The sequence below is a fragment of the Aquila chrysaetos genome, chromosome Z, assembly GCF_900496995.4.
Source record: "Aquila chrysaetos chrysaetos chromosome Z, bAquChr1.4, whole genome shotgun sequence".
Lineage (NCBI taxonomy): Eukaryota > Metazoa > Chordata > Aves > Accipitriformes > Accipitridae > Aquila > Aquila chrysaetos.
The window spans coordinates 34,071,036-34,095,943 of NC_044030.1; the positions used below are offsets into that span (position 1 = coordinate 34,071,036).

The window sequence follows — 24,908 nt, forward strand, 5'->3', positions numbered from 1 at the left end:
AGAGGAGTGAGAACATGTAAGAGAAACAACCCTGAGGACACCAAGGTCAGTGAAGAAGGAGGGGGAGGAGGTGCTCCAGACGCCGGAGCAGAGATTCCCCTGCAGCCTGCGGTGAAGACCATGGTGAGGCAGGCTGTCCCCCTGCAACCCATGGAGGTCCACGGTGGAGCAGATATCCACCTGCAGCCTGTGGAGGACCCCACGCCGGAGCAGGTGGGTTCCTGAAGGAGGCTGTGACCCCATGGGAAGCCCGCGCTGGAGCAGGCTCCTGGCAGGACCTGCGGATCTGTGGAGAGAGGAGCCCATGGAGCAGGTTTTCTGGCAGGACTTGTGACCCCGCAGGGGACCCACGCTGGAGCAGTGTGCTCCTGAAGGACTGCACACCGTGGAAAGGACCCATGCTGGAGCAGTTCGTGAAGAACTGCAGCCCGTGGGAAGGGCCCACGTTGGAGAAGTTCATGGAGGACTGTCTCCCGTGGGTGGGACCCCACATTGGAGCAGGGAAGAGTGTGATGAGTCCTCTCCCTGAGGAGGATGAAGCGGCAGAAAACAACGCGTGATGAACTGACCGTAAACCCCATTCCCCGTCCCCCTGTGCCGCTGGGGGGGTTGGTAGAGAAGCCGGGAGTGAAGTTGTGCCCAGGAAGAAGGGAGGGGTGGAGGGAAGGTGTTCTGAGATTTGGTTTTATTTCTCATTACCCTACTCTGGTTGATTTGTAATAAAGTGAGTTAATTTTCCCCAAGTTGAGTCTGTTTTGCCCGTGACGGTAAGTGGTGAGTGATCTCTCTCCTGTCCTTATCTCGACCCACAAGCTCTTTGTTATATTTTCTCTCCCCTGTCCAGCTGAGGAGGGGGAGTGATAGAACGGCTTTGGTAGGCACCTGGCAACCAGCCAGGGTCAACCCATCACAAACAGGATCCAAGTGAAGGAGTTTGAGTGTTTATTGCCTCAGTGAAACAGTGGTCAATACTGCAGGGAATGCTACTGAGTTACATGTAGACAAGCAGTTACCTCTATTTCCCAGTTCCCTGCAGACAGGAGCAGGGGTCTCAGTGGTTGGGAAGAGCAGGGTGCTGAGCATGGTGGCTTCAGCCATGTGAACTTGGTCCCAGGCATCCCCGGAGGTCCTCCATGGCCAGGTGTCCCATCCCCTGCTTTGGACAGAGGTGGATTAGCTTGATAAGGAGGAGAGCATCTTCCAGGCCATTGGATGTTTCGCAGCCCGTGGACTGCTCTGAGCTTTTGCTCATGGGATAAACAAGATTGTTTCATATTGCTAAGATGTGACTTTTCCCTAACAGCCAAATTAAGATGTGATATCTGCTGAAATGCAAGGCCTGATATTTGCTACATGAGAATGATACCTATTTTAAATGTCAATTCACAACATCATTACTATAAATCACTTGGACAACTGCAATGTCTTGGTTTTGTTCCCATATAAAGGTCAAAGTGTCCTAGTGAATACAAGTTCTCTACAAATAGTAGGAGCTAATACTCTGCATGACTAAATGCCTGATAGAGACAACACATCACTTAGAGCAGATCTGGACATAGCAGCAGACTTTATAAAAAACTTGGATCAGATTTTCTGATATGCCTGTCTGCAGGCAGCATGCCTGAAGGGCAGCAAAAGTGGCATAAATGGCTTTTTGCTATCATCTCACACTGTATCTTCCCCACGGCTTTATCTCAGACCTCATTTTACCTGAAAAGCAATAGCACTTATGACATTAAAATCATGTGTGTTTGCATCTCAGTTTAGTGTTGAACTCCCAAAGAGTTGCTGCTTTTTTAAAAAAAAATAATCTTAGAAAAACTGTTGAATGGTCACACAAATGACAAAACAAAAAGAAAGGCCCAGTTTTGATCTCACATTTATTTTAATCTTCATGAAATTCATGGTTCAGAAGAGATAGAGGAGGCCGGAACCAGGATTATTGGGGTGTTTATTGTTTTATGGCACTATTTAGAACAGTTTTATCAGCAAAGCTGAACACCAAATTGTAATACAGAAAGCTTCCAAGAGCAACTTTTTAAGACCGTAAAAGGCAAAAACCCCCTGCCTTTTTCTGTGTGATCAAAGACCCAGCATAAAAAGTGTCAGAAGGACTTTAAATGCCAGTTCCTGTACTCCAATGTGTGTATCTTGGACTTCGTCCAATATGGGAGCAAGGTGGATTTTCATTTTTATTTTCTTTTTAAATGGAAGAAAGCTGCCAAAATACATAAGGAGAAGGATTAGAGCCAGTTGCTTTTTGTTGGTTCTTGGGTGGAAACATTGCCAGGCAAAGCCGTATGCTGAATTCCCAGGGAATTTCACTCTCAAAGGCCAGCTTCTGGATTTCCCTCATTTGGGAAGCTCTCCCTGAAAGGGATATTCATATCTAGGAATCAGCTCAATGCGGAATTGTTGTGCTGGCAAATTGACTGTTGGCTATTCAAATGCTGCTCTGCGTAGCAGCCTTTGCTGGCTTTTTTATCGAGGTTGGGGTGACTGGTGAGCCGGGCATGTTTCAAAAGCAAGATTGCAGAGCACCCTGTGTAATCCAAAGTGTACTCTTACAAAAGCAGGAAGGGAGCGTTGCTTTTGTTATCAATAGCTGCTAACACTGAATCTCCAGTGAACAACTGACCACAGACACATTATTTCTGTCTTCTCGGAGCCTGTGACAGTATTGCAGCTGTTATCCTATAATCAGAGGGCTACCTCTTGCTACTAATCTGTATTGTGCCAATCATTCACACTGTCCTGTACCTCTCCTTTGCTTTATTAGGTGGCCACATTAGCGGGGGAGAAAGGAATATTTTTAAAGGAAGCTGCATGTTCTCAAAATCTTCTTGCTGTCTACACAAGCAGAAGCAAAGGATGTGAAAACTCAGAAAAAAGATGCAATTCTGAGAACTGTTTTGAGATGGCAATGGTTTTGTCAACTCAAAAAAATAATCTTGGCAAGAATCACACTTCATATTTTTCATAAGTCAAGGAGACAGAGATCTTGAGAGATTTCTGTGAGGCTTTGCAATAAAATCCTGTACTGTAGAAAGACTAGACCCATGATTAAATTATTAGACTGGGCCTCTGGATTTCTCTTCCTAGTAGAGTAACATATTTTTTACATGTCTATTGATCACTTCATGCCTCTGTATTTCTGCCTGTAAAATGGGTGCAATAACATCTATGTACCATGGGTAATTTCTTGAGCTGCTTTGAGACATTCAGAGCCTGCAGTGATGAGAACAAAAAAAAAAAAGGGGGGGGGGCAAAGAAATAGCAATATATACTACAGATATTGCACAGAAAAACTAAGCAACTTGTCAGACATTTCAGTTAGCTTCAGCAGATAGCAGAGGAAGAAAGCAAGAGCATACTTCATTAGCCAAGCATTAAAGCCACATAATTCACCTTTAACCTACAAACTTCTGTGATTTTGAAATAAATTATTTCTGTTCGTTAGTATGAAGCATTTTTTAACTTTGTAATAAAGTCCAAATGTTCTTATTATCACTGAACCCTCATGCTGAAATGTAGCTCTTTTAAAGTTAACAGTAATCATTTGCAATACAGTAAGCAGATGGAGACCCCATCAGAAATCAATGTCCCATTGTAATAGGTCCTGTGTGTCTAGACAGTCAGAGACAGTCCCAGGCTTTGAAAAGATTACAGGCTGAATAGACAAGAGAAACAAAAACTGTGGAGAAGAAGCCAGCAGACCACAAATGAAGTGTTGTGCTCAGGTTCCCAGTGCTGGTCCCTGGTGAAACAGATGAGGATATGCCTTCGGGTGCTGTGGCTGAGTGCCTCGCACATTACCTCCCACTTAGGGCCCAAAGTAAGGACTGCTGAAGGGTTCCTGCTGCCAGTGAGAATAACAATGAAAGACAGACAACAGGATCAGCCAGCGATTCTGCAGCTGAGGAGAGCTGACATGATATTTATCAGCTGTCTGCAGGAGGGAATCCTGTTTCTTTTGCACGAATGGATGTGCACATAATCAACTTCAGAAGATGCAAACCAAGAGTTTCTGATTCCCACCCAGATTTACCTAGTGATTACATTAAACCCAAGGATGTTGGTACCTGCATCTGAATAATTATAATTATAATTAGCAAAAAAAGAATTAGTGCATGTACACAGCAGTACCTGCAGGTGTAGTGGACCTGGTTTACCTAGGTCTTGTTAGGATTGAGCATCTGTGGAAACAGTCTATATGGCCTCCAAAACTGTTTGCCAATTTCATCCAAAGCTGGCAATGGTGTTCCCATAAGAACCATGAAAATATGTTGATAGGTTGATAGAGAAGACAGAAACACTGTCATCTCCAGCTGCACGACCTTATCCCACTGGATATTGGAGCTTCCATGCAGGCAAACACAGTAGGAATTGTGGTTTCATTTGTTCATGGTATGACTTGTCTGTAAATGCATCCATTGTACCTCATGTCAATTCTTCCTTACCTAGCTTTCTTCTCTCAAGGTCAATAGGATTGACCATTGGCTAAATCAAATTTGTTTTTTTATATGTATGTTTTGACTGTGAGGGTATTTTTTATAGATATTGTTTTTTTTTTTTCTTAGCATCTTATCCTGAAACCTTGAGAAAAACCCAAAGTTCAGAAACAGACCTGTCAATCCTGATAAAGGCACTTATGAACCAACAAAAATCAGTAATGATCTGAAAATGTATGGCTTGGGCTTACTCGGTGGTCCAGGACCTTCACAGTGTAATCATCACGAATACACTCTGAAAAATCTGTCCTTTGAACTGGGAACATTTCAGGGCAAGGAACACGCCTTTACATGCATAGGCAGTACCTACGCATTGCAGATACCAGAAGAATATGAATGAATGATAGTATCTTATTCTTCATTAATCTGAACATAGAAGGTCTTCAATGATTCAGTTTTCTCATAAAGAGGACTTTGGTTTGATGAATCATTGCTTGGCTGTCTGCGATATCAAGGAATGTAGGAGGGACTGCTTTGCATGCACAAGATCGATTTAATAGATCAGATCTACACTCCAACTGCAAAAGTCACATCAGTGCCATTGCTAATCACCCACAAGCAAACATTTGCTGAAAGCTTTGCTTAACAGATTGTACTATAGCGACAACATGATTTCTTTTCTAAACAAGATGCTGAACCACTGACATCCTTTCCTGATGTGCTCAAATGTGCTGGTCCAGACGGTAATTGGCCACAATGTTTCAGTCCAAGACTTAAAAAAAAAAAAAAATTCTTTAATTTTGTAACAGTTTCAATAGCTGAGCTACATACATATTAAACAAAACCTGGTATCGACACATTAAAAACAGACTAGGCCTTTTTTAGTGAGGCTTTGGCCGGGGGTGGGGTGGGGTGGGGGGTGGGTGTAACTTACAAATAGATAAAAAATGTCTAAGTTCTGGGAGATGGATTTGGGGAAACAAACACTTATTTGTTATTAGTATAAGAATCTTATTCGTAGATGAAGAATCCATTTTCCTGAGCATGTAAATTTGTGTTTAACAGTATGCTTCAATCCAACTGAATTGTACACTAAATAAAAGGGTTTTCTTAATTAGGAAAGGAGACATAGTTCTTATAAGCAAGTCCATTTTGCACTTTTGCTGTGTGTGTGGAAAACAACCTGTTAACCATTCTGCTTATAAACTCTGTTTGATATTAGGGACTCTCTATGTTATTCTGTATCACATTGCAAATTCTGTTCTCATTGTTGTGCACGCTTGTCTCCTCTGTGACCTTTTGCCTCCAGATTCAGCTAAAGTCCCCTGGGAGGTGACAGAAAGAAAAAAAATCTTTAACTTGGCTAGATACAACAGTGGAGGGTCATTAAATCCGGGTGATCAGCTATTCAATTACAGTCCATTTAATCACACAGCAGCAAAATAATTGGCAACAGCTCAAGGCAAACTAATTGTTCCAATCTGAAACTTGGCAGGGTGACAAGCAAGCTGTGGATGAGGTAGTGATGGATTTTGAACATCTGACAGGTCTGATCTGGGAGGCTCCTGACAAGGAGACTACTGACAATCCAGGAAGGGTTCTCTCTTCAGTCATGTCAAAAAATGAGAAAAGACTGGGAGCAGAAAAGCAGCTGCTGGAAGGAGAGGAAAAGGGGAGAGGAAGAAGGGTGGACTCTTTAAAAGCCTCTAATATAAACCTTAAGGTTGGTTTGCAACAAGGGCACAAAGGCAGGCCAATGTGTAGAGTTTGCCCTTTTTTTGTCGGTGGTTTTTTTTCCCCTGTGTATTTCTTGCATCAGCCAAAAAGTAATTAGGCTTGCTGGAACTCATGTGTGTCTTGGGAGAACAGTGTGGTAAACTCAGAGAGCTCCTGGGCTTGCAGCTGTGGGAAGGAATTAGCTGGAGCACACTGGGTATCAGCACCAGTCCCAGAGGCTGGCCTGTGAAACTCTTACCACAAAGGTTGTGCCATGTCCAAGAGACAGAGGCAGAGCCTGGAATCACACCAGTATTGGCTGAGGACATTGGGACTCAAAACACAGCAGCTGGGTGAGTATCTGCAGGTTAGTGACAGCACAGCTTTTTCCTATACACCAGTGCTGTCAGGTGAGACCCCAATCACCTCCAGTGTGCCTTAGAGAAGCAAATGCTATTCACTACTGGAAAAACATAGGGGTTAGTTGGATGTTGCTCTGGCTCAGGCTGGAAATTCAGATGTTCCTCACTAAGACCTCAAAAGTCAGGAGACATGCCAAAATGTTTGAGGGAGAGTTTTGAGGACAGAATTTCCTGGAACAGAAGTACAAATGGTTGCCTCGCTCTTTCCATGTGGTAGCACAAAATCTTTCAGAGATGGATGTACCAAAACAACAGAGGGGTAAAGTAGAAATGATTCAAGTGGGAGCTATAAAGAAGTTATCACATCTTGTTCTATAAGGCATAACCTGGGAAGCAGCTGCAAATACCAGAAATTACAACAAAATTTTATCATTAAGAAAAGGTGTTTTTTCACTGACGTTGAAACAGAAGGCAATAGCCATCACCAGACACCAAAGGTTGAACATTATGAACAAATCATTCAGAATAAAAACTTCAGTGTTTTGGGGAATAAAACCTCTCTTTACAGCCTCTACTGTGATCTTTAGTGGAGGGGGACAGGACTGGGAGGGATGCAAGAAAAAGTGAAATAAAGTGTAAGCCGAAGGGATGAGTTATGTATGTGTGTTTATTAAAGCGGTCCCTAGAGATGGTGAACAGTTTTGTAATCAGATCACTTGTTTCTCATTCAATGTGATCCTGCTCCACAAACCAAGAGGGTCATAAAAATGACAGGAAGGTCCAGGCTGGAAGGGGACTCGAACCTTCTGTGAAAAGCAGTGCCTTAGATTAAGTTATCCAGGCTCTGTTGAAGTGAGTCTTGAATACTTTCATCAAGGGAAAGTCCACTACTTTTCTGGCTCCCATGTCTAATTGTTCTCATGGTGAATTTTTTTTCCTATATCCAGACAGACTTTCTCCTGAAATTGGGGAAGGTGTCTATAGGTGTCCAATTTGTGGAGATGGTCCCTAATTCAACTTTCCTCCACTATTGGTAGTTGCACATTTGTTTGTCATTGCTTCTCATTGCAGAGACTTGGAGGCTGATCTCACCCATGATGACCGAGGCAAAGAAGGCACTGAGTACTTTTGTCTTTTTTGTGGGCATTTTTAATTAGCCTTCCAGGCCCATTCAGCAGCACATCTACAGCTTCCTTGTACTTCTACTCAGTAACATACCAGTAAGGTTTTTTTTGCTGTATTTGACATCTTTTGCTAGTTTGAGCTCTGGCTGAGTTTTTGCTAACTACATTTCTGCACACAGGAGCAGTATTTCTATATTTCTTTGCAGGATTCTCACCTTTTCTCTCTCTCTCATATCTCTCTTCCGCATTTGAGCTCCCTCAGTAGCTCACTTTTTAACCAGGCTCTTTTCTTGTTATGACTGTTCCTTTTTCTGATGAAGGGTGTAGACTGCTCTTATGCTTTGAGAAGGCAGTCTCTGAAAATCTCCTAGTACTCCTGACCTGCTTTGCTCTCCAAGTCAGTCTCCCATGGGATCTCTCCTAACTCTTCCATGAGGAAGCTAACATCTGCCTTTCTTGGGTTCAGGGTCTTTATTCTGCTACTTGTCTTCCTCAAGCCCCTTAGGACCTTACACTTCACAATCTTACAGTTGCTGTAGGCAAAGCTGCCCAAAAGTCTTCATTATTGGTAAAGAGTAGGTCCAGAAGAGCACCACTCCTAGTCAGTGTATGTGGCAATTACCTTAGGACACACTATGTCCTCAGCACAGAAATGTAGATTGCTTGTGCACCACTGTGTTGCTTTCCCAGCAAATATCAGGGTAGCTGAAGGATGGATGGCTGCTTGCATGTACTGCTTGAGTGAACTGCTGATAAGAGCCTGAAGGCTCTTCCAACAAAGGGATGGTTTTCTTGCAAAAGGCATGGGAACAGACCCTGTCCTGGATGTCTGCGCAGGATTTGCTGTGAGTCTGTATGCTATTTCTTTAGTAAGCTGGAGTAGAGAGACAAAGAATTAGTCAGGTGTTTTTGAGAGCTGATCATTCATACATGAGATAGACCTAATCCAAATTTATGGCTGCAGATGAACACCTGAGACTTCAAAATGCAAAGGAGAAAAAGCTCTTTTCCACTGACAATTAGGGTAGGGATAGGAGGACTCCAAACTCCAGCTACCAGCTGAAGGAAAAGACAAGGCCTTTTAATTGTCATTTACTTTGTCCAGCTGACATTTAAAGAGACAATGAAAGCTGACTGAACCTTGCCTTCTAAGCTTAGTCATAGCCAGGCTGCACTGCCTCCATGAAAAGAAAGAAGCTGGGGACATCAGTACAATTTGGCTGCAAGCATGCCTCACCTTTCTTTAACCCTCCCTACCACTTCACTAACTTTGATGATGGCAAAGAAAAAGCCCGCATCTAAAATGTGCTCACAAATTCAACTTGTTCTCCTGCAGTGGAATTATCAATCTGGGTATTACCACCCTCCATTTCGTAAAAATGAGAGCTTTAGGAGATTCATCTGAGCAGGAATTCTGCTGGAACAATAGAAAGTCCATTGTTACTTGTATTGCAGCAGCAACTAAGGGCTCAGATGAAGCTCTCTGCCCATTCTCAGATGGTAAAATCCATGTCCCAGAGACCCTGCCATCCAGAGTGAGCAAGCAGATTGTGGGAGTGGCATTGGGAAGGAGCTGCCCTGCACAGGGGCTTACACACTTGGAGCTCTGAGAAGGTTTTGGACAGATCACTGGCCTTGGTCTGGGCCGCTTGCAGTGGATGCAAGCAGTAAGACCTTGTCCAGCAGCCTGAACCAAAACCTGATTCTGATGAATGTCTCCCCCCTGTCATTCCTTCTTTTTCAGAACTGCATGTTGTTCTGAGAATAAATTTTGACTTCCAGTAGCAAACTACGGAGTTGGCCACATGATCACTTAAACTGGTAATTTTCAGTACTTATTAAATATTCAACAAGCAGCATTTCGCATTATGTTTTCCATGGTGGTTAGTTTTATTTGCCTCAATGGTGAAGTATCAATGAAATGAATACATATGTTAAATGAGTAAATAAAAAATTTAAAATCTTTCAGAAGTGTCTTTTAAGAATGGGTATTATTAGTCTTCTTGGGAAAGTTATGCAAGTATGCAACCAGTAAAGGAATATTATTAACACCTGACATGTTGTTTATTTACTAAGAATGTGATAAATTCTGTCATACAACATATCTGAAAAAACCCTATTGTTAACCAGCATGGATAATCTCAGCGAAACAGAATTAACCATAGAGAATTAGGTAAGTATAAAGAGTAGACTTAAGAATATACAGAATTAGAATTAGAGTTAGAATTAATATTAGATATAATTCTTAACAATGTGGAAAAAATCACAGAGGAAGACACTTGAATTGAAGAATGTGCTATATAACTTCTGCCCAAAACCTAAGCAATACTTCCAGAAATGCTTAAGGAGATACATTGGTCAGAATGCATGCCACTGAGGGATATAAAAAGTTGTTGATCCAGACATTGATGTTTTATCAACATCAGTAAATGAATTTAATACGGATAAACAGAGAACAGGCAAAAAAGACTTATCCAATGTCTAGGTACAGCTTGAGCAATCTATGATTAAGAAAGTCAGGTAAAATCCCATTGCCACAAAAGGTATTTTGCTGTCTTATTTATGGGGAAAATGGACTTCACTTCTTAAACTTCTGTTATCTACTTAGTTGTTCATTGTTACTATCAGGATGACACAAAAAGATATTTGAGTACCACAGACAGACTTGTTTAAATAGCATGGGTGATTCAATGTTAAAGTTGATTCCAATCAAAGCTGAAGATATTTTACCTTTGAGTCTTCAGATTTGAAATTGAGGGATGAGATCTAATTGCCTATCAATGATTTCATCAGTACATAAGGATAAATACCTCAATACTTTTTTGCTAAAGGACTATTTGAATTGCATATTCTGAGGTTCAGAAAAAAAATCTTCTACCAAACATGACTTCCATTGAACTGAAAGAATTATTTTGACCCCACCTTATATGTAATTCAATATTCCTGTGGTTGGCAGAGTTAAAATGCTTTTGTTAAAAAGAAGAACAACAGGAAAAAAACACCAATTTAGTACTATTTCTTGTTGTCTTGGCACCCATGAGAAGTGTTTGCTGGGAAAGAAACTGGCATAAGAGTCTTTCTGTGAAGACTAGCGTGTGTGGGATCAGACACAGATAGTCAGCTGTCTTCTGCCATCCTGGAAATGAAAGAGCAAATGGATTATATGTTACTTCTTGTAAGAACTGAAGTGATAATAACAAATTCCTTTCTCCTAATGAAGTATAGAAATTGGAGTCAACTAAATAAATGTATGACTGTGCAACTGAATGTATTAGACCTTATATAGTCATAATAGGCTTTTGTATTAGCCTTTTTATTAATGCATATCAGCAGTAGTTTTGAACTGAGTATTCATAAGTTATTGAAACTGAGCCACCTCTGTGAAATCGAATGTCAGGAAGCAGTGCGATTTAGAAGTAGTATTATTTCAACACATTTGATTAACATTTGCTATATTACCTATGCCAGTATTCACAACAGCCAGAATACTGCATATATTTGGAGTACAGACATTAGTTTAATAATGAACTTGAGAAATCAGACTCAAACTGAGAAATAAAACATAACCTTACTTGAAAGCAGTATAAGATAAATTCTTCTTAAATTTGCTCTAAGTACATTGAAAAAGAAAATTAAAATTTCCAGACTGTTAGGCTTCAGGAAAAGATCACCAACTTTTAAAAATATATACATATACTACCATCATAAGTTTTCTAACTCAATAGCAAACTAATCTGAAGTCTCTTAAAATAATCCCGTTAGCATCATTATATTTTAAATCGAAAATGTCAAAGAAAAAAGAAAGCATATCTGCAGGTCCCGACAGTATGACGAAGGATGAACTTTTCTAGATCTTCGATGCCATCTGCTGGATGGGTAAAAAGAATGCAATGAGCCTGACGCATCCAAGTGGTACTTCTGGCACAGGGAAACCTGAGGATGGGTTGTCCCTTGAACTGCTCGTACCTAACAAGATAACTTCAGAATTAGGAAACAAATCCTTCTTGGGACTGGGCAGCTCTCCGGGGAATGGAAGAAAGATGAATAAAAGGAGATATAAATCAGTAACTGTCATCTTGATTCCATGCAAAGAGGGAATAACCATTTGAGGAAAGAGGAAAGTGGACAGCAATGTCACAACTTCTGAAAAAGTTTCTCCAGCAAGACTCTTTTCAAGATAGTAACCTCTCACTTTGGGGCCTAAACTTAGCACTTAAGTCTAACTTTTTGCAAGAGGACTTACTCTTCAAAGATGAGAAACATAAGAAGAAACTACAAGGACAGATGATTTAAGATTTACATCTTAGTTGTAAACCACAGAAGAATGACAAATCAAACTCCAGGGTTAAAAGATTCCTGAAGGACTTTATGTCCTTTGAAGATCCACAAGAGTGAGATTTTTAGTTTATTTAACTGGACTCCAACTTTCTGCTCTGCAAGTTTGGACCTTCACACCGACGAGCTTTAAATACTGTAACATATGCAAAACAGTAAGCCTTCTGGGATATCCCCTCTTTGGAGAGCAAATGGGAATGTCCCCTGGGAAAGAAAAATGAGACAGTGTAATAAGTGAGCAGTAAGATTTGATAATCTTCTCTCTGAAGCAGCAATCAGATACTTGTGGAATGTATGTTGAGGCATGACCTAACTATTTCTCCAAACTCAATACAGTCAATATTTGCATATTAAGATTGACAAAATCATCACTTATCATATTAAAATTACATTCTTACTGTAGGGGTGACCAACATTGATTTTTATCATTGTTTTCTGTGGGGAATGCAGACATGAATCTTCTAGCTAAGACAATTCATCTCCATTGCAGTCCTGGTTGTAGAGCTTTCTGGCTCTTTTGGATGGTCCTTTGCTTTCTCCTTTTTTTGCCAGCTGGTAATTAAAAGTGTATTCTGTACTGCTGGAAATCTCTGATGAGACCATGGCAACCAGCTGCAGCTATCACATGTGGCTGCTGTGCTGAATAGCTGTGGCTAAGAACTGTTGGGCTTCCACACAAAGTGCACATGCTCTATCCTGTCTTCTCAGCAGGTATAAGTGATTTGCCGTATCTTGAGTGCACTGGGCAGCATGTATACATGCAAAAGCGTGTAATTCACATGAACTGTCTGTCTCTGGTGCCTCAGCTGGAAACATGAAAGCCCTGTCTCTTATAAGAAGCACCATACTGCTGAGGGTTATGGCCAATTGTACTCTTCTGCCGCTCAACCTGAAGCACTATTGATCATGTACTAGTATTGCTCCACTATCAGCTTCACTCCATTTACCCGTATCACCCCTCCACTGCTCCTTTTTGTAAGTGTGCACATCTATGGAAGAAGAATCTGTTCAGTCTCTCCTCTTACAGCAGCCATGCAACAGCAGTGAGCAGGAGAAAGAATAATTCATAACTCCTGATAACTCCTTTAATTTCTCTCCTCAGCGCAGATTAACTTGGACAGCATGACATCTCCATTGCATCTCACTGAAGCTTGGTTAAAATCTGCTTGCTTTGCCTGATTTGATATTTGCCCTTTATGCTCAACTTGAATGGGTTTATGCTCAGTTTTGCAGTTTTAAAGTCCTTCTCACCTCAAACAAATTATCCCTTTCAGGCCTTTTGCACTCCTAATAATCTTATTTGTATGTGACAATTGTAAAAGAAAGTAAGTATTACTGTAACCATCAATATTTGTAACCAGACATGCAAGTGAACACTGCATAAATCCTAAAATGGCATTTCTGCATGTTTGGTCCTCTACTTGATCTCAGAAAATACCATTTAGCCAAGAAAGTATGAAGACAAACCCAGCAATACCTATCTAATTTGATTTTCCCCTTCACTGAACCTGTCTCCCGAAAAACAATTAGTGGATGACTGTTATTTCTTGTTCTCACTGCTGGTAATTTAATTTTCTTCTTCATTTTAATTAAAAAAAATTATGAAGCTAATTTTTAAGCTATTGCACTTTGCAGATCTATTGAGTCCTCCCCACAGAGAGGACAGAACCACATACAGCTAAAATCAAAATCATTAGCTGTTTGGTTACTTTGGGCAGGATTAGTAGGCATGCCTCTTTACTCCCAGTCAGGCGCCCTACCCACTCCTCTGAACTACCTCTTAAACTTGCAGTTGGAAGCCTAGGAAGACAGCAGTAGAAGAAAAACCAATTGGTTGGGTGTAAAGAAGGAAAAGCATGCTATTAAATCCCAAGAAAATCAACTGTCCATTTTATCCGTATTTCATTTTACTGGTAGCCATGTGTAATCAGAGCCAAACCTGGTATCCTCACATGTACTGCAATCCCTCACTACAGTGCAGACAGAGCCAGAAAAGCTGTAATGGAAAGGGGTATATGAATTGAAAGTGACATATCCCTGCTTCAGTTAGCACTAGAAAAGGCTTTACCTGAGAAGTTCAGTAGTGACCCAACCCTAAATGTGAAAGAGCCAGCTGAACAGGCAAGTCCATTAATGGACCTGATGAACTCTGCAGAGCTCAGTTTGGTAACAGCACCCTCAGACATGGTATTTTACAAGCACCTTGTATTTGCACAGGCTACCATGAGCACAGGAATCCTGATGATAAGCTGGGTATCAGAAATACACAACATGCTAACTGAAGATTTGATACTGAAGTGTGCAATGCAATCTTACACTGGACCGTCATTCATGGCTTTGGGAGGGAGGGAAGGTCCCTTCGAGCTAAGAGAGTTTGCTGTTATCTAGAAACTGAATTTTTTTCCTCCCCAGGGTTTGGCAGGTGAAAGGAACAATCTGTTCATCTGTTTTACATTTCAGCCTTTCACAACTCTGTAATTATTCCTTCTGCCCTAGTTGAATTGCTTGCTGAACCTTGAAATTTGGCTCGTAAGTAGTGCTCAATTGGAATGTATACTACAGCCAGCTAAGAATCTGTACAGATCTCTTCTAAAAGACAGCACCCAGCAAGCTTCTCAGTCACCTAATGAAGCAAGGCACGTTCCCAGTGAGTCTGCTGCCGCATTAGCATTCAAACACTTGGTGTGGCAGTTCGCATAAGAATATCTGTGAATGCTTTGCTAAAAAATGACAACGACAATGTACAAGGGAAGGTAGAAATACAGAGCAGGGATGCATGTGTGTCTGTACATGTGTATCCACCTGTGTGTTAGGGAGTGTCTAGACACAACAGTATCATTCAGCCCAAGTCATCTGAAGCAATCCAAAAGCTGTGCTTGCTAGCACAGCCTAGGCTGTACTACCTTCCATTATAGTCACACAAAAATAGCCTTGAGTGCCAAAAGCCACCAAAAAATACTGGATGTTCTGCTGATGCCCTTTGCACTGAAGAAAAAGTATCCATTTGACTTGATGTCATCTTAGAAATAATTAGTGACACTGGCAAAAATGGGGATTAGTACCACCATGGTATAGCAGGTAAGAAGCTGTTTATAGCAAGGAAAGGCACAGAGGGATCTGTAACAAGAGCAGGGGATCATAAATTTGGAAGTAAGTTATTTGAGATATTCTTCAGGGACTGCTGTTTGGACTCATCTTACTGGGAATTTCCTTTAATGACTGTTGCGAGAAGTGGAAACACTGTGCAGAATCTTAGTGATTAGCTCAATGTTTACAGGTACTGTCCATGTGGAAAAAGAACTGGAAGAAGGTATATAAATGTTAGCAGTACAGATTCCAAAGTCATCCCTTTGGCAACAATAGCAAGAATTTCTGCCCAAAGCTGGAGATCAGTGGTTGAAAACTGCCAAGACAGCCAGGCAAGTGTGCATAACTGGTCCTAACGTATCTACATGTCACTAAAAAGACAGTGCTGAGAGAAGGGCAAGGGCAGGTACAAAGCAAGATCCAAAAGCACAAATCATACTAGTGAGATATTGTGTAGGGTCCAGTTCAAGTCCAAGACAGGTTAAATCAATTTGGAACAGGTGCAGAGAAGGACAACTAAAATAATCATAGGAAAGAAGGCAAAACTACAGAAGCTTGGCATATTTAGTCTCGCAAAATGAAAGCCAAGAGGAGTACAATATACTGTACATGAATACAGTATGAATACTGAAATCCTGAATGGCCATGCTGCTCCAAGACCACATAGACTTAAACTGATCACAAATACATTTATGCTGGAGACAGGAAGACATTCAGTTTCAGAAGAGGGGGTTTCTGACCCATCATACTTCATTGCTAGGTTCAGAAGGACAAAAAAACCCTGAACCAACCAACCACAACAACAAAACAACCTTAATTTATTTTAAGATGTTTCCAGGAAATAAGGAGTCACATTTCATATGCTGGCCCAGTCTCACATTCCTAGTTTCTATGTTTGTGCTAGAGCACCATGTGTGGACAGCAAACTACACAGTTCCTGGCACGGATGAGTTTCTAGTCACTGGCACTGGTTCTCCTGGGGGACTTCAACCTCCCTGGCACCTGCTGCAAGGGAAAGGCCATCAGGGAAATTTCTGGAGGGTGTCAGGGATAACACAGATGCTAGATGGACCAACTGGGGTGATTCTGTCCTGGATGCGCTACTTAGGAACAAGGAAGAATTGGTCAGGGCTGTGATAGTGAATAGGAACCATGACTGTAATGATCCTGACACAGACGAGTTCAAGATTCTGGGAGAGTTAGGAAGGAAAGTAGCCCTGGACCTCATGAAAGAAAGCTGTGGCTTATTCAGGGAAGAAGTAGGTGGGAGGCAGCTCTTGTGGGAGCCAATTCTGAAGGGCAAAGATGTTCAAAAGGCCTAGCAGACCTTTAAAGATAATCTAATCCAAACACAAGAAAAGTCCATGCAGGATGCTCAAGTGAAAAAAAACCCAGATATATCAGGGGGCTGGCATGGCTATACAAGGAATTCAAGGCAGAGCAATACAAAAAAAGAACTATATAATTCGTGGAAGTTATGACAGCTTATGAGAGAGGATATAGAATCATTACTGAGGTGTGCTGAGGTGTGATCTGGAAAATGCCAGGGCTGGCAAGCGATATGAGAAGCAACAAGAAGGGCTTCTGCTGCTACGTAAATAGTAAATCAGGCAAGGAAAGCACGTGCCGGCTTGCCAGGCGGGTTGAGTGATACAGGAAGAGCAAAGGCAGGCAAAGCCGAGGTACTCGGTGCCTTCTTCATCTCGGTCTTCCCTGACACTCTTGCCAGGCACTTTAGCCTAGAGGCCGGGGCTCAAGGAGCAGAGGAATTCCAGCGGCAAGAGGACGTTCAGCTCGGGGGGTCTCCTGGGAAATCTTGTCCCATACACGTCAGCCGACCCTGGTGGGATTTGTCTGAGGGTGTTGAGAGGGCTGGCTGGTGTCGCTGTGAGGCCGCTCTCTGTCGCCTCTGAAAGGTCGTGGAGCTTGGGGGAGGCACCAAAGACTAGAGAGCGCCAAATGTTGCACCCCATCTTTAAAAAAGGCAAGAGGATGGTGTGAGGAACTCCAGGACAGTCCTCCTCGCTTCTGCCCCTGGGGAAAGCATGGACCGAGTCCTCTCGGTAGCTATTTGTGGCCACGTGAGAAAGCAACACGGGTGGGGATAGCAACGGCAACGACATTGTTAGAAATAGCAAGACTGCTTCTGCACTTTTCATACGTTTATTGTGCGATTTGATCATTAGCGCTAGGCTACCAATGAGCGTCTCCGGGTCCCTTTGGGAGGCTGGTGGGTGCCCCAGCTGCTGGCCCGTCCCTGGTTTCGCCAGCTCCTGGGGCACCCTCCTACTGTGGCCGGTGGGGTGGCCTCTTGCTGGGAGGTGACGAGGCCCGGGGGCTGCCAGCCCTCCTCTTTGGGGCTCTCCGGGGTCCCCCAGGGGAGAGTTCGCTGCCCTGGCTGGGAGCGGAGGGCCCGGGCACAGCCTCCTCCGGGTCCTCCTGTGGCTCGTCGTGCTCCCTGTGGGTGGGAACAGGGGCAGAGGGAGGGCTGCCAGGACCCCCACGAAGGGCAGCCGATGAGGTGCTGGGGAGCTCTTCCGCCTCGGCTGTGCCCCGGCTGCTGGAGGGGGCTGGGCTGGGGGCAGGAGACCCCCTTTGGGAGGCAGCGGGGCCGGGGGCAGCCGCAGGGCTGCCCTCCCGCTCCTCGGCAGCACGGGCGTCCTCCAGGCCCATCCGGCGTCGTGCCTCCCCGCCGCACCGCTCCACGATGGTGTCGATCAGCTGGCGCACAAAGGTCCTCGTGTACTCGCCCAGGGCACCCTGCAGCAGCTGGAACAGGGTTTCCTCGTCCAGGCCGAAGAGGTGCAGGCCGGACAGGACGAGCCTCCGCGCTGCAGCTGTTTCCCAGCGGCCACCCTCGAAGAAGAGCCACAGCTCCTGTCGCAGCCAGAGCATCACGGGCCGGAGCAGAGCTGGGTCCTCTTGGAAGAGGGATGCCCAGACGTGGGGATGGAGGCTGCCCACAGGAGCCCTGGGCAGCGGCTGTGCAGCTGATGGCTGGTTGTGGGCGGCTGGATGGCCAGGAGCACCTCCTGCCAGGTGGACGGCAACTGATGGTACTGGAGGTGGTGCGACAACGTGCTCCTTGAAGTTGTCGTCCGCCTGCACCGAGTGCAAGATGGAGGTGACGTTCCTCTTGCAGAGGGGGCACTCGGGCTTGCTCTCAGCCCACCGCAGGATGCATGCATAGCAGAACTGGTGGAGGCACGGCATCACGTAGCTGGCCTCCTCCCAGCTGTCCAGGCAGACGGGACAGCGGTTGTCCAGCTCCACGGCCATGGTCCCCACGTGCTGCGGTGGGCTGGGGGGAGCTGGGGACGTTGAGCTGCTCCCTGTCACCGGCGCTGCAGCAGCGGGTGTCACGCTAGAGAAGGAAGAGAGGCCAGGGTCACTGGCTGGCCCGGGGAGGGGTGGAAGAAGTGCCCAGGTCCCTCAGGAAGGAAACCCTCCCAGCTCCCCACTCCAGGCTGAGGTTTCCCCTCCCAGCTCACCTCTGCTGCTGCGAGCGTGCCTCCTGGGTGCCCCGGCTGCCTGAACCTGGCAGGGCCGGGGAGAAGCCTTGGACGGCTCTGAGGCTGGGCGCGGAGAGCTGCGGAAAACAACTGCCCGAGCCCAACACCAGCACTTGCTCAGCAAAGGCCTCGCTCGACACTCCAGACCTCGCGAACCCGCTCAGCTGGAGTGTGGGCACGAGCCGGCTGGCTGCGGCTCGGTGCCCGAATTCAAGCAGGGAGGGACGCGTGGTAACAATCCGTCGCTCGGCGACATCACAGTCCATTCCTCGGTGACCTCAGAACCCATCACTCGGGGGCACCGCCGTCCATCGCTGGGGGATGTCACGACAGGCCATCCTCACCCACGGTGCTCGCCCCACGCCTGGGGTTATCCCACCGCGTACTATCCTGTTGCTCAACATTTTTCTTGCTTAGCTTCTTCCTCTTTTTCCTCTTTATGATAACAGTTTTTCTCAGGTCTCAAGGCTGTACTTCTATGGCCGGGAACTGACTACTGGGGAGTTCTTTATAGCCTCAGGGATGGTCTTTTAGCCCACACCCACGTTTTCAAGGCCTTTGCTATTACCTGATACTCGAACCACACATCGTAATATGAGACACCCTTACAAAGCTTCTTTTCACAAAGTAAGTTCTCCCAACAAGCCCAGTAGAGCCTGGTCCCCTGGCCTCACAAAGTTAGCATAAGGACTGTGGTCTGTCACCAACAGCAGCAAAACTGCTTTTCCCGGGCCACCAGCAGCTGCGAGAATCAGGTCCTTGCACGTCTGCTGTAAACAAGCAGGCTTTCATCAGACCTGTTTACCGTCTCAGCAGTCGGATGCTCCTTCCATTAAATGTAACATCACTGACAGAGACCTAGGAGTTCACAGGCTCCAAGTGCTCGCTGCTGTGGTCTCCACAGCATACATACGCACTCTGATAAACTACCAGCAAGGCCCTAGGCTTTGGATAACTCTTTCAGTCAGAAAGGGGACAGCACTGACTCACGTCCCTGCCTCTGTGGCGTTTAAACGTGCGCATCTTTCCAACTTCCCGAAGCACTGGGGTTACGTAAGGAAACCTGGCTGCAGGGAAAGGTGTACCGGCGGCACAAATACTTCCCCGTTGCCTTCCCTACCACATTTTGGTTTCACTGTGTTTTCCTCCCCCTCTGCAAGGGCCAGCTGTAATTAAGGGCTTCGCCTAGCAACGTGTAAGACGTGAAAACATACACCTCCGTGTGGGAGACAGCAGTTCGTGGGGCATCCCGGACAATGGAAAAGAGCTGAGCAGGACAAAGCATGGAGTTGGAGCAGCTGCGCCAGGGAGATCAAGTGACTTGGAAACGAAAATCCAGGAGTTCTGAAAAACCAAAAAGTCATCGCCGTACGCATTTGCCATCAAAACCTCTTTCTAACTTTTGGGCTTCCTTTCACATCCCCTTCCAATCAATGTAAGTTACTCCATTTGCATAAGAGAGGTTTGTGCGCTCACTGAGTCAGCATACAAACGGTTGTAAATTAAGTCAGGAAGTGTGATACTCCAGCCTGAACACAGGGCAATTACCCAAAATACTTCGGACACAAAATGAAAAAAACCCAAGCACTGGCTGCCGAGGAGAAGCGCTCTGAAACTAAAAGACGAGAGTACTCTGGGAAAAAAACCAACCCTCAATTCTGCAACTGATGGGGAGCAGCCTGAAGAACGACCTGGCGGGTCAAGCTCTGCCATAAGCTATTTTATGGAGCTGAAGGGGCTGAGCTAGAGGAGACACCAAGAACTTGTCTATTTAATTTAGGCCCCATACAGTGAGTCGTCCTAAGTTCCTGTACCACTCAGCAGGGGAAAAAAAACCAAATCACAGCTTTTTCTTTTCTCGTTTTGTTTGCTCAAAGTTCAAATAAACGGTCGGGAAAATCTTCCTCCTTAGCGGTTCACGGCCTTTGGAGTCGATTCCCAGTTCTGCTGAGGCTTTTACAAGGCCTCGCAGCAGAGCTAAGCAGCCACCACGTAAATGAACCCTCGCCCCACCGCAAACTGGGCAGAACTGTTTCCTGCTATAACCGGCAACCACAAAAATCAGAATGGGTAGTTTACATTTAACATATTCTGAGCAGAAAAGAGCACTGAAACTGACACAAACCCTCAGCATGAGGTGCTTTCCTTTTCGTGTGAAGCTCAGCACTTGCGTAAGCTGGACTGCTGAATGAAAAGTTAAAAAAAAATCCCTTTTATCTGCAAAGTACAGCATTAGATCCGGTGTCGGGCAATAGCGAAAGTGAACAAGCAGCATATTTTAAGTTGTAACCACCCATGCAAAAAATAGCCAGCGATATTTTATCTCACGCCTCTCTCTTTTTTTTTTTTTTTTTTTTTTAATGGCTCTCCATGCAATGCAAGCAAGTTATCGCGTGCTGCCAAGAATGCTGGATTCCTACTAGCAACAGTCAGCAGTTTCTTTTTGGTTGCGAAAGCCCTGAGAGGCTTCGGCTGTCCAGCAGCTGCGTGTCAGAGCCTGAGGTGGACGATGACAGAAGCAGCACCACCAGCTGTGTGCGCAAGACACGTAGGCACCCATACACTCCTGCAGGGAGAGGTGTCTCCTGCTTTCCCTTTGCATTGCAAACGCAGCCTGCTGGCCCCAGCTCTGCTGCGCTGCTGGTAAGAAATTGTTATGAAGCCAAGCTTACTGTAATGATGAGTTAAGAGGTGAGGTGTTTTTGGTTACAAATGTTAGGTTGACAACGTGGTAGAGAAGAATTTCTCAAGGCACTACACGATAGTGAGAGACGTGGGGTTTAATTGCGTGACAGTATTAAGTTAGCCTAACATCAGCGTCCTCTTTTGCAGAAAGACAGCCTTGGTTACAAAGAAAACGCACTGGGAGATCCCACACCTACTGGTGGAAGAGGTTATAAGGAGCCGGGGCGGGGGTCCCTCTTACCAGTGTAGTTGGCTCAACTTTAAGGGATATTTGTAGCAGGGGTCTCTCTCTCTCTCTCTCTCTCTGCGCATTGCCTGAGGAGTACCAGGGGAAACGGAGGTTAATAACTCGTCAAAGGTAAGCAGTAACTATTGAAGCTGGCCCTGGCGGAACTGGGGTCCTACGCTGTCCCATCCACTGCACCAGTTTCTGTGATAAGCAAGTAACCTCCTGGGCTCCCTACCCGTACGCGTGGGATCAAAGTGAGGCGGAAAGGACAACGCAGAAAAGACGGTACAGACTTCCGGAAAGGCAGGCAAACAACTCACAAACGCTGCTTACAAAGCTTGGGATGACTACGGCGGAGAACTATATACTAAGTTCTAAAGCTTAGTCTAAACTTTTGCAGTACGCGCACCGTAAGGCTTGTCAGGATTCCGAAAAGACCTTCGGTCTTCGAGAAGCGTGTCCTAGGCGTAGCAATACGCTGCCCTCAGCCTCTCGGAGGAAAGCCTCTCCCCATGCCGAAGCGGAGACCCGCTGCGGTGACAGGCGAGCTTCTCTCCCGCCGCGTCGGCCGAGGTATCTGCGCACCGCTCAGCGCCGCTGAGGCACTGCGCGAATGCTGAACGGGCCCGCTGCCTTACAGCACTGCGGTGGGGCGAGACCGGGAAGGCAGCGTTGTTATCACCCGCTGTGCACACGCAGGCCGACGGAGCAACCCGCGCCCTTCGGCGTGCCGAGGCCAGGAGCTGGCCGGCTCGGCGGCACAGCCACCTCGCAGTACGCGTGCCGGCGAGGAGATGCTGCACGACCCCAGCCGCCAGCCACGGCAGAGCCGTCGGAGGGACGGACGGCCTCAACGACCCTACGCCACCCACAGCCATCCTGCAGAGGGCTGCAGCCTTCGGGCCCCCCTGCCCCTGTCGACGCACGCACGCACGCACGCACGCACGCACGCAGAGTGGCCTGCAACCGCCACGGTAAGCGGTGTGCACACGCACGCGACCGCCTCATCTCCCGGCCCCCTCGGACCCTCGCAGGCGCGCCCCCGCCCGCGCTTCCTCGGGCGCCCGCCGCGCCTGCGCAGCCGCGTCCGGCGCCCGCCGCGCGGCTCAGCCGCGCCGGCGCATTGCGGGCGCCTCAGGCGGCGCCGCGGGCTCCAGGCGGCCGGGGCGGCGCGAGGCGGCGGCAGGCGGGCCCGCCGCCCCGTCGGCGGCACCGCGCATGCGCGCCCGCTCCTCTCCCCGCTGCCCACGCCGGCTGTCGGCGGGCGAGGAGCGGCGAGCGGCCAGCCCGCGCAGGCGCACGCCGCCTGCCCCGCTCCCTCGCGCCGAGCGGCGGCGCGCACCCGCCGCCGCCCCCCGTCCCGTCGCTCTTCCCTCCCCCCGCCGTCGCCTGAGGCGCGGGGGCTGAGCGCCGCCCGCACTCCGCCTCCCGCCGCGCCGTGAGTGGGACTGGCTCCCCGCGGCAGAGGGCGAGCCGCCGCTCCGCGCTCGCTCTCCTCCTCTTTTTTCTCCCGCTCCTCCTCTCCGCCTGTCCCGCTGCGCTGCGGCGGGCGCGGGGAGAGGACCGCGACCGCGACCGCGACGGGCGGCCTGCAGCAGCCGCCGCCGCCGCCATGCAGATCACGCTGAAAACGCTGCAGCAGCAGACCTTCCGGATCGACATCGACCCCGAGGAGACGGTGCGGGCCCGCGCGGGGGCGGGAGGCGGTGGGAGGGCCGCGCTCCGTCCCCTCCGGGGCTCGGGCCGCGCTCCCCCTTCCCGGAGGAGAGGAGAGCGCGGCCCGGGCCGCGGCCGTGGGGAGAGCTGGGGGGGGCTTTCCCCGGGGCGGGGGGCGAGTGGGGAGCGGGGGAGGACGGAGCCCTCTGCGGGGGGAGGGGTCGGTGGACGCGGGCGCGGTGACGGCCCGGGAGGAGTTTGGGGGTGCGGGGGGGGGTGAGCTCCAGCGTGGGGGAGAGGAGCGGGGCGCTTCAGCGGGGGGCGGGGGCGATGCGGGCCCCTTTCCGGGAAGCGAGCGGGCCGTCGTGGGGTGACCCCTTTTCCTCGGGGTGCAGCAGCGTGACTTTCCTGGCTGGAGGGAAAGGGGCTGTTGTGGCCAGTCGCCCAGCGGATGGACTTTCCTCGGGAAGCGGAGGGGAGAACGGCTCACGCTGTACTCCGGAGGAGAGGAGCGAGAGCGACTACGGGAGGCGAAAGTTTTCCCTTTCGGGAATAGACGAGCCCACGCCCGTGGGTTAGTGGGTAATGGGGCAAAGTAGTAAGCTCTGCTGTTTCCTACCGGGAGCACGGGGGGTGGGTGGTGCAGCAGAAGGAAAACGTGGTGCTTGCTCTCCGCGGATTCCCGCCTGGAGAGGAAATGTCAGGAGAGTTGTAGGGCTCTTCTCTGCAGAGGCGTGTGCTGGAGAGGAGCTCGTGAGCGCTTCCTCTTAAATGCATCCCTGTGCGCTTAGGCCAGCGTGTGCTGTGTTTGATGAAGGTGGGTGATTGCGGGGAGGCTCGATTGTTTTGCCTGCAGCGTGAGCTGCGGGGATGTGTCTGCGCTTAGGGGGTGGGGGAGCGCCGTGTGAGATGCCGCTAACGGCCGTAGTAGGGTGGACGTTGGTGTCTCCTGCAGAGCGGGCGTTGGCGAGGTTTATAACAGAGTTAGTCTCCCTTACTGGCGGGTGGCAGGGACTCTCCCCTTCTAAGACTGGGAGCGGAGAGAGGACGCGTTGCGGTTGTGGTTGCAGGTGAATGTTTTCTGTCGGCAGGCGGGAGTGCTGAAAAATCCTCGGGGAAAGAGAGCGCTCTGAGGCGCGAGGAAGGGCCCCGAGTGAGTCTGCAGGGTTGGAAGTTGCCTTGTCACTTGCCTGAGCACGGATGGTTGCCTCTGACGGCCGAGGCCAGACATCCTTGCGGCCGCCTCTTGAACGACTTGGGGAGGCTAGCGTCTGAAGGTGTGTCTGCAGCAGCCTTTCGGGTGACATCTGGGCAGTGGCACGCTGGAACGTTGTATCGGCTCTTAGAAAGTGTGTTGCTTTACCCTCTTCCACTTCCATCCTAAGAAAAGTGAGGGACGGCGGTTGGAGTTGGGCTAAGGGTTCATTTGGTTGAACAGCGCGGCAGAGGGAGATGGCAAACGTCGAGCTGAAGCGCGTGCTAGAAACCCTCAAGGATTTAAAACATCAGTCTTTACCCGTTACTGAGAAGAGCTCTCTTTTCATCTCTTCTCCTGTGCTCTGTGTTCAGGAAGGTCAGGACCTTCCCAGGGGAAGTAAAATCAAGGAGAGGACCGAAGGAATGGTGCCGGTCGAAACCCCTTACCAGCTTACGAGAGGGCAAAATGCATTAGCCAGGGGTTGGGTTATGGGAAGGGAGACTGCACTCTCTGTTTCTACCTGCAGTTGCTACAGTAGCTGAGTAGCTGAAAC

General features: G+C 47.5%; 2 protein-coding genes and 1 long non-coding RNA gene across 6 annotated transcripts in view; 2 read left to right on the forward strand and 1 right to left on the reverse strand.

Annotated features, from left to right (window-relative positions):
- The first annotated feature begins 204 nt into the window (after nucleotides 1-204).
- LOC115337323 lies at nucleotides 205-17,275 on the forward strand. Its single transcript, XR_003922090.1, has 3 exons — nucleotides 205-217; nucleotides 6,129-6,138; nucleotides 16,623-17,275. It is a non-coding gene; the product is annotated as an uncharacterized LOC115337323 (long non-coding RNA).
- LOC115337322 lies at nucleotides 17,225-22,393 on the reverse strand. The gene is made up of 2 exons (XM_030005531.1): nucleotides 18,567-22,393; nucleotides 17,225-18,439 (listed from the first exon to the last, which is right to left on the reverse strand). The coding sequence occupies exons 1-2, from the start codon at nucleotides 18,851-18,853 to the stop codon at nucleotides 17,362-17,364; spliced, it is 1,365 nt and encodes a 454-aa protein (XP_029861391.1). The 5' UTR covers nucleotides 18,854-22,393; the 3' UTR covers nucleotides 17,225-17,361.
- A 414-nt stretch (nucleotides 22,394-22,807) lies between these two features.
- RAD23B (RAD23 homolog B, nucleotide excision repair protein) overlaps nucleotides 22,808-24,908 on the forward strand; it is a 429,127-nt gene continuing 427,026 nt past the window's right edge. Inside the window, exon 1 of one of the 4 annotated variants that reach the window (XM_041120776.1) lies at nucleotides 22,808-23,179. In XM_041120776.1, the coding sequence (XP_040976710.1) occupies nucleotides 23,114-23,179 (66 nt within the window). In that variant the 5' untranslated portion in view covers nucleotides 22,808-23,113. Of the gene's footprint in view, nucleotides 23,180-23,778; nucleotides 24,421-24,908 lie in introns of those variants that run through there. The other 3 variants (XM_030004098.2, XM_030004097.2, XM_041120774.1) reach the window with 3 other exon arrangements.